Genomic DNA, 13,610 nt, shown 5'->3' on the forward strand with positions numbered 1-13,610 from the left:
TTTTACTTACAGCAGACATGGGACTAACATGCTTGTTCCAATTTAATGATCTGCTGTAAGCATTCAAACGTAAATGTGACCTACATACATATATTTTTACGATAGTACAATAAGGGTTCAGATTGTGTTTCATTATGTTTACTTTATACCATGGGGCTACATAGTCCTAACGGGTAACCAAACCAAGCTTTTCATACGTTTTAATAAAAAAAAAAACACATTTACGTTTAATGTGTTATTACCACTTATCCTTCATCACTAAAATGTATGCCATCGAATTTGGGTTTTTGATATAAAGGAGTTTAAAGTAGTTATTTTCTGTGTTTGTTCATTGTGGCATGGATCCCTGTTCCTATAGCCATTTATCCTAGGGGAAGTGCATTACCTGACAAGTCATTCTCATATGAAATGGCTAAAATAATACCCTACATTTCAATGCTCGCATATTATATTCATGTTTAGGTATGTTGGACAAACCAATTGCCTGAAATGTCAATGTTATTTACCTGTTTGTGGAACAACTGCTTCACTATAATGGTTTTACATTTTGTGTATTTTCACCTGTCTGTGGCCTCTTATAAATAGCCCTTGTAAATTATCATATTCATCACCCCCCCACGCTAAAGGAAATCAAATAAATAAAAAAAATACATATGTAATTGTGTGCATCTAATTTAATTGTACAGAAAATCCTTACACTGCCCCTGCTGCAGTACAATATTGATTGTTTTTGTATCCAGCAAAAACAAACAAACCAATACACTTGGAACTCTGGACACTGGAGTTCCACTGCTCCACTTCAGCAAGTAAATTCAGTCAAGCCCTGTCTTCATAAATATGGATATTCTGATTTGAAAACGGAAGTTATTGATTTTTGCATTCACTTGCAATAGTGCGCTTAATGCTAATGTCAACAGACCCCAAGTTCAAAGCATACACATAATACTTTGTCACTTCATCATCAAAAAAATATTTCACACAAACAAATTACCAAGGATAATGGACCAAATTGCCAATTCTCATTTGGATTCAGAAACAACATGACAAAAATATATATCAACATTTCCATGTGTTTATGAAGGTTAACACATTTGCTTACAGAGTGGTGTGTTAAGGGTGTGTTATCCTGTGTCTGGAAGTTTGATTGAATATTATCAAAAGCAGGGCAATACTGTGAGTCATAAAGCAGCACAGTATTTTTTGATTGAATCTACCCCAAGAATGGTCAACACACAGCTGTCCTGCAACATACAAAGCTCATCACTAGAGACACCAAACAGAAAGTGTCCAACAACTTTCCCAAAGTGTTTATTTTATATTCAAACAGTATTCTTTTAAAAAATGTAATACAATATTATTGTATATTACCACAAAGTTAACTGCTGGGGAAGAAAGCTTATAACTGAAATAATCTATATCAATGCTGTTCTTGGATTTTCACTTCTGGGATCTGTAGTCACCATCTCCAAAAGCCTTATATAAAATCAGTTCATTCTGTGTCAAGGCAAACTGGTAGAATATAAACAAAGGCATAGCGTTTCCATTCAAATACAAGAACCAAGATGTTCTGCCTTTTTGTTTTCTATAAGTAAGTGCATTAACTAGGGCATCAGAATTTGACAATTCATTCTTTACTGGGGATAGGCTTCCACAATCATAGCATGACCCTAAAAAAAAAAAAAAAAAAAACATTTTAGAACATTAGATTTCTGATTTATACTGTGCCCATAGGTTCTTTTAAATAAATGTTATTTAAATAACAAATTAGTAAGCTTTTGTATTACAGAAGACTACTGTGGATAGGTGGCAGAAATTGTTGAGAATATGGATACACCCACTAGATTCTATTCAATTGACCTAACAGGCAACAGTTTTAAATACACCACTGAGATCATTTAAATGGATGAACAACAAGTATAAAATATAACATCTGGCCGTGCATGACAGTCTATGTAGTGCATCATCAGAATTTAGCCAATTACCATTTAGGTCAACTGAATAGAGCCCACTGACTGTCCTACACATAAAATCAGTTTGGATGTTAAATCTGATCTACATTACCAGTCCTCCTGCAGCACAGGCAGCTACCACAGCATACTGTCCTCCTTCCTTAATCATTCTGTTTGCTGCGGTTGTTACCAGTCGGCAGCCTGTGGCCCCAAATGGATGTCCCAAAGACAAGGACCCACCCCAATTGTTAAACTTCTCCATGGGAGGAGCACCGACCTAAAAAAACAAATCATGCTTTTAGCATGCCTTGTAAACAAAATGTTCTAATGCATTCCTATGACAGGTGGTATCAAGTTAAAGTTGTCATGCACTGAAATAAGAAAGGGTAATTTCTAGTAAACATATACATTTTTATTTTTTATTTTATACGTTTTATTTTATATGATCAGCTTTGACATGCTATCTTGCAAGGTAAATCACACATGGTTAAACTTCGACTTTTTACCTTGCATAGTCACATACACAAAAAAGAAAGGACCTTCATTATGTTTGATACTTTTTATAGCAACAAGACAATAAACTTCTTTTTACTTACAACTTCCACAGTTTCAAGATTCATTAGAACATTTGAAGTTTGTTTTTTCCAGCTGCACCTTTGAATTATAACCTCTACAGGGCTCAAAAGCAGCATGTTACAAAGAACAAATGTAACAAGAAATGTCTGCACATTAAAGGATTTAATGTGCAAAAAATCTCCTAGAAAATGTATCAAATACAATCCATCCTTGTACCTTAGATTTCCTGCCAATATAGGTTTGTGCAAACCAGTCAGAGTCCATAGCTTTCATGTTAGCGATGATCTGTCCCTGTAAATAAATAAACAAATAAATAGCAGGTGCAATGAGAAAATAGAGGCTTTGAACACCTACACTCAACGGAATATTTTTTCACACTGACTGAAAAGCTGCCATTAGACAATTACAGTAAGGTTCTCAATCTACCAGAAAACAGATCTTGTTATACATAATAAAAACGATGCACCAAGACAGACTCATTTTATATTTTTCTTGTCAGTTTGCTTCATATCAGGTCAATGTAGAGTTACAGTTACAATGTGCAGGTTCAATGTGACTAAACTTAACTGTTTACATGTTTTATAACAGTATTGTAATCTATAGCAGCCATCTGTACTGTCCTGCGCTATGACACTTGATGTGATTAATTTTTGCATGCAGCAAAAACTTACAAGTCACATAATCAAATTTAAGAAAATAATCTAATTTCATATATTTCAAGCTGCTCATTTTTTAAGGTACCTTAAATGCAAAAAACTTACTGCAAAAGCTTCATGGAACTCAAAAACATCAATATCAGCCATTGTCAAACCACTCTTCTCAAGAACTTTAGGAGTACCGTATGTTGGGCTGTGAGATGAAGATAATAGATAACAAACAGTGTATGTCAGGGATTATGTTTTTTTTGGTTTTTTTTTTAAACTAGCACAGAAATTTCTGATTTAATTTTTATTTGAGCTCAGTGTCATCAGAACTGGACTAGGGGTTCTATAAATATATGTACAAGTCTATGTGTGACATACAGGCACACTCCATTTACCCCATGTTTGATACCATGAATAACTAAAGAACGTCCTTAGGTAGTCATTAGGATGTTTCATTATAATCCGATTTACAAAGTAGCAGGGTTACAAGGATACGACATTCAGTTTAAGACTGTATTCTTTTTTTTTTTTTAGAAAACAATGGGGTGCAAAGTTACTTTACATAAATCTCACAAAAAAAACTAACTTGGAAGTTAGTACATTAAAAAAATACGCTTCTCACTTACCCCAACAGAAGCTGGTCTTTTGGATCCTGGGATACATACACAAAATCCCTATTAAAATAGAAAAGTATCACTATCAAGACAAGGAACTATAAACTACTATAACCATGTTAAATGTCCTTGCTACAAAGGCATGTGCTGTTTTAACTCTCAATTCATTAAATACATACATACATACATACATACATACATACATACATACATACATACATACATAAATAATGTGCAGGACATACCCATCATAATTTGTAGATATTACATGGTTTGAAAACAAAACAAAAAAAAACGCATTTATTTAACTTCGATCATTTTGTATTTCTTAATTTTATATATATATATATATATATATATATATATATATATATATATATATAGTCTTTACCTTAGATATGCTTTTGGTTTGTATCCCATAGCAAGTGCTTTCTCTTCAGACATCAGAAGAACTGCTGAAGCACCATCAGTCTAAACAGAAGAACATTATTAATGAAAGAGCCAGTGTCACATCCATATAAGTATTAACAATACCTGTAAGATGTATTAGACCTTGCTGTGCTGTTTCCTATCTTCCCGGATCGTTTGAACTGCTTCAGGCAACTCAGAACTATCCTGATGCTTGGAGGTATTGATTACATTTTTGACTGCAGTCCAGAACAATTGTGTTTATTTTTTCCGGTCACACAGCAGCACAGTGCAACCCAATAAAAGCCTGTAGATGTATCTATTATTTTCATTCAAATTTCCCCGAGCCAACTTTTACAGATAGTGGCTGCTCAGCTAGCTAGAATATGGTCTGCCTAGCTTCACATGCAGTGTCATCTGGGATGAATTAATTCCATGGCCTATCGGTTTTAGACATGTTTCTTTTTGTATTTTTTAGATACCATTAAAACATAATTTTACATTTTTCATAATACTTACTGTAATGGTAATTGTACACAGTAAATTAAATATCATAACACAACTCTGCTTTTAAACTAAACCAGTGTTCAGTTGTAATCTCATGCTCCGTTCCTAACCAGAAGCCTGGCCATTCCAGCATATTGCATGGCTATTCATTCATTCATTCTTTATTTTACATTAACGTCAGTGTAATAATGGAAAAAAGACTTACAAACATGTTTGAATTATTAAAATATCAACCAACTCTGAAAAATATCCCTAACAGTAACAGAATTTCACTTTTCTTTTTATAAATATATTGTTGTTATTATTAAATTGAAAACTCAAACTAAACCATCTGTGCTGCAAGATGTGCTTTATGACTGTGTTGTATTCTGTCCCTCTTACCAAGAAAGAAGAGTTTGCAGCAGTGACTGTTCCATGGGGTTTGACAAAAGCAGCCTTCAGTTTGCCCATCTGTTCCATAGAGCTTGGTCTAATCCCATTGTCTGCTGTGACTGTGTCCCGTCCTGTTGAAATACAAAACAATTGTATCCAATATTTAGTATTTTTTTGTTTTATATATATATATATAACAAGTAGTTGTCATGCCGTCAAAAACCTATAAATACCTCCAATGTTTTGATTCAAACACAGGCTCCCTTGAGAAAGATATGTACAACATATCGAAACGTTGGGCAGCTGGCTCTTTGAGCTATATATATATATATATATATATATATATATATATATATATATATATATATACAGTGCCTTGCGAAAGTATTCGGCCCCCTTGAACTTTGCGACCTTTTGCCACATTTCAGGCTTCAAACATAAAGATATGAAACTGTAATTTTTTGTGAAGAATCAACAACAAGTGGGACACAATCATGAAGTGGAACGAAATTTATTGGATATTTCTAACTTTTTTAACAAATAAAAAACTGAAAAATTGGGCGTGCAAAATTATTCAGCCCCCTTAAGTTAATACTTTGTAGCGCCACCTTTTGCTGCGATTACAGCTGTAAGTCGCTTGGGGTATGTCTCTATCAGTTTTGCACATCGAGAGACTGAAATTTTTGCCCATTCCTCCTTGCAAAACAGCTCGAGCTCAGTGAGGTTGGATGGAGAGCATTTGTGAACAGCAGTTTTCAGTTCTTTCCACAGATTCTCAATTGGATTCAGGTCTGGACTTTGACTTGGCCATTCTAACACCTGGATATGTTTATTTGTGAACCATTCCATTGTAGATTTTGCTTTATGTTTTGGATCATTGTCTTGTTGGAAGACAAATCTCCGTCCCAGTCTCAGGTCTTTTGCAGACTCCATCAGGTTTTCTTCCAGAATGGTCCTGTATTTGGCTCCATCCATCTTCCCATCAATTTTAACCATCTTCCCTGTCCCTGCTGAAGAAAAGCAGGCCCAAACCATGATGCTGCCACCACCATGTTTGACAGTGGGGATGGTGTGTTCAGGGTGATGAGCTGTGTTGCTTTTACGCCAAACATAACGTTTTGCATTGTTGCCAAAAAGTTCGATTTTGGTTTCATCTGACCAGAGCACCTTCTTCCACATGTTTGGTGTGTCTCCCAGGTGGCTTGTGGCAAACTGTAAACGACACTTTTTATGGATATCTTTAAGAAATGGCTTTCTTCTTGCCACTCTTCCATAAAGGCCAGATTTGTGCAGTATACGACTGATTGTTGTCCTATGGACAGAGTCTCCCACCTCAGCTGTAGATCTCTGCAGTTCATCCAGAGTGATCATGGGCCTCTTGGCTGCATCTCTGATCAGTCTTCTCCTTGTATGAGCTGAAAGTTTAAAGGGACGGCCAGGTCTTGGTAGATTTGCAGTGGTCTGATACTTCCATTTCAATATTATCGCTTGCACAGTGCTCCTTGGCATGTTTAAAGCTTGGGAAATCTTTTTGTATCCAAATCCGGCTTTAAACTTCTCCACAACAGTATCTCGGACCTGCCTGGTGTGTTCCTTGTTCTTCATGATGCTCTCTGCGCTTTAAAACGGACCTCTGAGACTATCACAGTGCAGGTGCATTTATACGGAGACTTGATTACACACAGGTGGATTCTATTTATCATCATTAGTCATGTTGGTCAACATTGGATCATTCAGAGATCCTCACTGAACTTCTGGAGAGAGTTTGCTGCACTGAAAGTAAAGGGGCTGAATAATTTTGCACGCCCAATTTTTCAGTTTTTTATTTGTTAAAAAAGTTTGAAATATCCAATAAATTTCGTTCCACTTCATGATTGTGTCCCACTTGTTGTTGATTCTTCACAAAAAATTACAGTTTCATATCTTTATGTTTGAAGCCTGAAATGTGGCAAAAGGTCGCAAAGTTCAAGGGGGCCGAATACTTTCGCAAGGGCTGTATATATATCTTTATGTAACTTTAATAGCTTTACTTGGTAAATATAAATGTATATTCATATTTTAACTGCAGTTTTTGCATCTTCAAAAGTAAATGAGCATTGTCTGTACAGACCATGTTTACATGTCACTAGCTTTCACAGGATCGTTACTATGCAGTTGATTAGAATGGTACAGCCAGTAAGAGCTGCTACAAAGTACTGTTTCCTTGCCATGTAGAACATTTTAAGCTCATTCTGGTGAAGCCTGTTACTGAATCAGTTATTCATGTTGGTTTGAACCAGGTTAAGTATGAACAAAATGTCATGTTTATAGCTGTTGGAAACGCTGAAACTCTCGCTACAGAATGCATTGGGCTTGCTGTGTGAACGAAGCCTGGAATGCATTACTGTCTCGCTTAGTGCTAAAGGAAAAATGGAGGATGTACAGTCATAAAAATAAAGTGGGATGGAAAAAAAATACTGCCAATGTCATTCAGCAATTTTAAAATGGAAAGGCATTCATTATATTAGGGTAAACAGGAAGAGTTTCCTTTTTATGTAATGGCGTAGCTGCATGGGACTTGAATCAAATACAGTATACCTGCTAATCGACTTTAGCAGTTAAAGGGGAGGGCTAATGCATGCCGAAAGCCCTTGCTTAACTCCATAGTTACCTGGCACTTTGAACTTGATCACATCACTAAGGAGGCCTGCATCCTGAGCCTTCTTGGCTAGTGTGTGAGAACGCAAAGCAAACTCGTCCTGCTCCAGACGGGTAACTCCAAAGGCAGCAGCAAGCCTGTCTGCAGAGTGACCCATTGTCTCACTAGTGGAAAACTCTGCAACTGCTGGGAGCTATAAGAAAACATGGGAAACAAATGTACTGTTTGCAACAGTGACACAGGGAGTGACAGAGCACAAAGTGTTTGAGCAATAGCATCTATATAAATTGTCATTCAACATATTATTTCTCGTGGTTCAAAAACTTCAACAAGGTCAGATCCTTTCAAGAGCACAAACCTAATTACTAATTTATATATATATATATATATATATATATATATATATATATATATATATATCACACACACACACAGTGGCTCTCAAAAGTATTCACCCCCCTTGGACTTTTCTACATTTTATTGTGTTACAACATGGAATCAAAATGGATTTAATTAGGAGTTTTTGCCACTGATCAACACAAATAAAGTCCATAATGTCAAAGTGAAAAATAAAATCTACAAATTGTTCTAAATTAATTACAAATATAAAACAGAAAATAATTGATTGCATGAGTATTCACCCCCTTTGCTATGACACACCTAAAGAAGCTCTGGTGCAACCAATTGTCTTTAGAAGTCACATAATTAGTTGAATGGAGTCCACCTGTGTGCAATTAAGGTGTTTCACATGATTTCAGGTTAAATACACCACAGAGATCCCACAGTTGGTTAGTACATTTCCTAACAAAAACTACATCATCAAGACGAAGGAACATTCAAAGCAAATCCGGAATAAGGTTCTTCAAAAGCACCAATCAGGGGTAGGATATAAGAACATTTTCAAGGCATTGAATATCCCCCGGATCACAGTAAAGTCCAGTATTAAGAAATGGAGAGAATATGGCACAACTGTGAATCTGCCTAGAACAGGCAGTCCTCAAAAACTGAGTATTCGGGTGAGAAAGGCACTAGTCAGGGAGGCCACCAAGAGGCCTATGGCAACTCTAAAGGAGTTACAGTCTTCCACGGCTGAGCTGGGAGACACTGTGCATACGGCAACAATAGCCCGGGTGCTTCACAAAACTGGCCTTTATGGGACAGTGGCAAAAAGAAAGCCATTGTTGAAAAAAACTCACATCAAATCTTGGCTAGAGTTTGCCAGAAGGCATGTGGGAAGACTCTGAGACAAAGTGGAAGAAGATTCTATGGTCTGATGAGACCAAAATAGAGCTTTTTGGCCTCAACGCTAAGCGCTATGTTTGGCACAAGCCGAACACCATCCCTACCGTGAAGCATGGTGGTGGCAGCATCATGCTATGGGGATGCTTCTCTGCATCAGGGACTGGAAAGCTCGTGAAGGTAGAGGGCAAAATGGATGCAGCAAAGTACAGAGAAATCCTTGAGGAAAACCTGCTGAAGTCTGCAAGAGACCTGGAACTTGGGAGAAGATTAATCTTCCAGCAGGACAATGACCCAAAACATACAGCCAAAGCCATACTGGAGTGGCTTAAAAACAAAAAAGGTTAATGTCCTGGAGTGACCCAGTCAAACCCCAGACCTCAATCTAATTGAGAATATGTGAAAAAAGTTGAAAATGGCTGTTCACCAAAGGTCCCCATCCAACTTGACGGAGCTTGAGCAATTTTGCAAAGAAGAATGGGCAAAAATTGCAGTGTCCAGATGTGCAAAGCTGGTAGAGACTTATCCAAATAGACTCATGGCTATAACTGTTGCCAAAGGTGCCTCTACCAAATATTGACTCAAGGGGGTGAATATTCTGTTTTGTATTTGTAATTAATTTAGAACAATTTGTAGATTTTATTTTTCACTTTGACATTATGGACTTTGTGTGTTGATATTGAGATATATATATATATATATATATATATATATATATATATATATATATATATATATATATATATATATATATATATTATATATAAAATCTAAAAAATGAAAATAAAACATTTTGGTACACTTTGCAGGTATGTAAAGTTTGTTCAATTGTCTGATACAAAAGCCTTTAGTTTGTAATATTTCTACCTCTGGTGCAAAAAAATCGAGCCGAAGCTTGCCAAGAAGTGCCAGTCTCTGACCCATGGTCTTCGCTTTATTCAGTGACAGCAAGGTCTTCCTCATCTTCCGACTGTGACGAATAGGGACATCAGACATGAACTCCACACCTCCTGCTACCACGGTATCATACTGGCCTGAGGCAATCAGACCAACACCTACACAGCAATACAGAATGTTTTACATACTTATATACTATAGAAATTCTGAAAGCAGTAGCTACTAACTGTCCATAATTTTTTTTAATTTTTTTTAAAAACATCAACAGAAAAATAATTAAAACCAAAGGGTTAGGTCTCAAAAGATCAAAACACCACCTGCAGTAAAAATGTTCATTCTGCATTGCTTTCTGTAACTTAAATACCTGTAGTCATTGCCTGATTAGAAGAGATGCATGCCATGGTAACTGTATGTGCTGGAGTTTTTTCAGAGAGTCCTGCTCCCAAGGCAGCCTGAGGAACACAATTAAACTTATATAAACATGGGAATTCAGGTGGCCCAACAGCTAAAGCTACATTTGAAGAAAACAAAATCTGCAGTTTGAAAAGTAGATACTACAGAAAGTCAATTTGATTTCTTCTAAAATCAACAAATTGTAGGTCATTCATGTTACGTTCATTTTTTGTAAAATGTTGAACTATTGGTTAATTTACTTTTCTATTTCTTATGTTTGACAGGCGATTCTGTATTATTTTATATAATCCTGTATGTCTCTCCTACGTATTTCATTTTGTTACATTTTTGGCAAAACATACTATACACAAGGTTGCTTCTTATGGTGGGTTTCTTATGACTGGATATCAATTTTCTCTATTTGTCATTTCACTTTTATCTGTTTATTTTATTGTTCTCATAGATTTTAGTGTCCTTTAATGTGTCTGTGATCGGTTTATATTTACTGTGGACCGGAACATATATTTACAGACAAAAAAAGAAAGGATTCATTCACAAATCTTTCTTATTGTTTCTCTACCCCCAATGAAATAGTTGCAAAGGCTCAAACAAATTCAAGACAAGGCTGCAGGCTGTAAAACAAAGTTGGTGCCAACTGAATCAAAAGTCAAACAGCCTAATGACTCAGTAAAGGTGAGACAATAAAACCTGTTCATTTTAGACCACAAGTGACACCTGTATATTTTAACATTCTTGATGCATGCTCTCAGTTTTACACTTCGATAAGCAGTTCAGATGTGTTATTAGGTTTGGCGAGTTGTGTTGTTTCTTAACATTTATTCAAGCACCTAGCAAACCCTTGCAGCAGTATGACAACCAAATAAATTATTTTATACCTATAAGACAAACCCTACCTCTCTTGCAACATTGCTCGTCTTGACCTCCTGGATAACCGTCCCATAAATAATATAGTCAACAGCATCTCTTGGAAGACTTGTTCTAGTGAGAAGACCCCTATGAAAATAAATATATAAGAAAACAAGTATGTTATAAACTCTAAATAACTTGTGGTAAAGAATGTCCAAAAGTTAACACACTTTGATAAGATGTAAATACAGGTTTGAAAAGTGTAAGAAGTTTACTTACTGAAAAGCTGCTCTGGCCAAGTCATGGGGCATCAAATCATTGTAACTTCAAAAATGAAAATAAATAATGTTAATTACACCTAAAATTCAAGATAATATAGCCAATATAAACCATTAATATTACAATACTTCTTGAATTGGTATTGATGTCCTCGTTTCATACACAACTGTTAATTGTACTCACGCAGTTCCAGAAAGCAGAAAAGGTGTACGAACACCCTCTACCAAAACAACATTTTTAACACCGGTTTTAGACAGGGTCTTCTTAGTCTTCGGCTGAACTAGGGTGATTGACATGAGACATAAAAACAGAATGTTTAAGTTACTACAACACCTTTACCACACTAAATAATTATTACATACTGAGCTACTGAGTAATTTAATATACCAGTTTTGTGTAAGGTAAATATCTACATTCTATATATTACACACACACACACACACACAGAGTTGGCTTGATTTTACAAAAGATGCCACATTCCAAAGGCCATCTTGTATGAACCTACTACAGTACACTATTGAAAAACATTCCCAAATACTTATATGTATTGATGTATGTAGCCTACTCAATTTATTTTTTGTATTACCTTGAGCTTGAAGCTGTGAAGTAGAACTCAGTGCTCTTGCAGCTTAAAAATATAATTCATCAGAAAATCCAATTAGGTTATTGCATGTTATAAAATGATAACATTCTTGTGTGAGAAAGGTTTTTAAAAAATCACTCACTACCTTTATCACTATCAGAACACTGTTCAAGGCTTGCAGAACTTTTAATTTGCAAAAAAAAATATGTATTAATTCCAAAAACTGTATAGCACAGACCTCTCCATTATATTAGTCCTTGCACCTTATTTATTTTATGTATTTATTTATTTTTTGCTGGACAGAGTGGTGTAATTAGAACTTACTGTATGCCGCCCAGCTTTACTTAAAGTGTGGCACATGTTAAAGGCACAGGTGAGATGTATTTGACTAGGCGACCCTAACAAATGCGTTGTATCTTCACATTTGCTATTAAACGTTTTAAAATTACATTAAAATATTTATCATCAAAGTTTACTTACTGAGATTTGCAGGCCAAAAGGAATTAACTGGACAATTTCTGATAGTGTATGCCAACATGGACGCCATTGTGTTTCCCTAAGGTACACAACAAATAAAACAGCGTGCTTTTAAATGCAAAATTTACTTTTTAGCCAGATCAACCATCTAAAGTGGTATACAATTAAAAAAAAACAACAATTTTTTTGTAATTTAAACTATAAATTATAGACAGACATATTAGTAGTCTTCTCTTGTTAAATCACGACTAGACATTCAAAATGTGTGCAGAATATATTAGTAAAAACATGACTACAAATCCTCTCCTCATCTTACAAAGTTTTATCCAGCGCTGTACAGTAAGCTGAGCCCCGCCTTCTCAGCCAAATGACCTATGCCCTACTTTCCTGCCCTGTACAAGGGCATCACAAGCATACTTACCTACGTAATACTAATGTATGTATACACATGACAAGTGCGAAAAGTAAATATGATGAACTCCTATTTCACAGCAAACAAATTACCAATACACGGTTATCAATAAATACGAGTACTACCCATAGTATACTGTTAATAAACTACCCAAAAATAAACATTTATTGTTATAGTAAAACCAACAATATACTGTCTATTTAGATAGCACTGCTGCACTGGACATCTAAGAACAGCAATGACTAGGTGAATTACTACTCACGGTACTGCAAAAACAAACAAACAAAAAAAAAGTACGCTATACAGTTTAGTAGTTCTACCCAGTAGAAGACGCCTAACATTTGCATACATATAATGTATAAAACTATTAGGTGTGCTCTCCGACTGTATGGTACCTTTTAGTTTAATGCAGTTTTTTTCCTGATCTTTATTTGTTTTTACTATCCAGCAATGAGGGGTTTTACCTCTGTTATTGAACCACCAAAACCAATCCCCTGCTTTACTTCAAGTTCACACCGACTGAACTGCACAGAACTACACAACCAGCCTCGTCAGTGTCAAAGGACCCGACCAGAGGGATTGGCTCAGTATCCGCCTGTCTCTAATCTTTGATATTTGACACTAAAGATAGCTTGAAAACAAATTAGAAAAACACATAGGATGTAAATATATATTATAAATGATCTTTTTGTGTTTTTTTTTAGCTCCAACTCATTTGTGTGGAGTAGTGTCCTATTATTTTCATCAGAGACTAT

General features: G+C 35.6%; 1 protein-coding gene across 2 annotated transcripts; it reads right to left on the reverse strand.

Annotated features, from left to right (window-relative positions):
• Nucleotides 1-1,281: 1,281 nt before the first annotated feature.
• LOC117410351 (trifunctional enzyme subunit beta, mitochondrial-like) lies at nt 1,282-13,431 on the reverse strand. Of its 2 annotated transcripts, none has more exons than XM_034016789.3 (16): nt 13,320-13,431; nt 12,447-12,522; nt 11,970-12,011; nt 11,567-11,663; nt 11,384-11,428; nt 11,152-11,251; nt 10,209-10,296; nt 9,815-10,002; nt 7,721-7,901; nt 5,080-5,201; nt 4,175-4,254; nt 3,796-3,843; nt 3,287-3,374; nt 2,742-2,816; nt 2,062-2,226; nt 1,282-1,667 (listed from the first exon to the last, which is right to left on the reverse strand). In XM_034016789.3, exons 2-16 carry the CDS (start codon nt 12,511-12,513, stop codon nt 1,632-1,634), a joined length of 1,422 nt encoding a protein of 473 aa, XP_033872680.3. In that variant the 5' UTR covers nt 12,514-12,522; nt 13,320-13,431; the 3' UTR covers nt 1,282-1,631. The 2 variants fall into 2 exon arrangements, with proteins under 2 accessions (XP_033872680.3, XP_058881717.1); XM_059025734.1 differs by having other exon boundaries at nt 13,251-13,423.
• Between the last annotated feature and the right edge of the window lie 179 nt (nt 13,432-13,610).

Source organism: Acipenser ruthenus, chromosome 6 (assembly GCF_902713425.1).
Source record: "Acipenser ruthenus chromosome 6, fAciRut3.2 maternal haplotype, whole genome shotgun sequence".
Lineage (NCBI taxonomy): Eukaryota > Metazoa > Chordata > Actinopteri > Acipenseriformes > Acipenseridae > Acipenser > Acipenser ruthenus.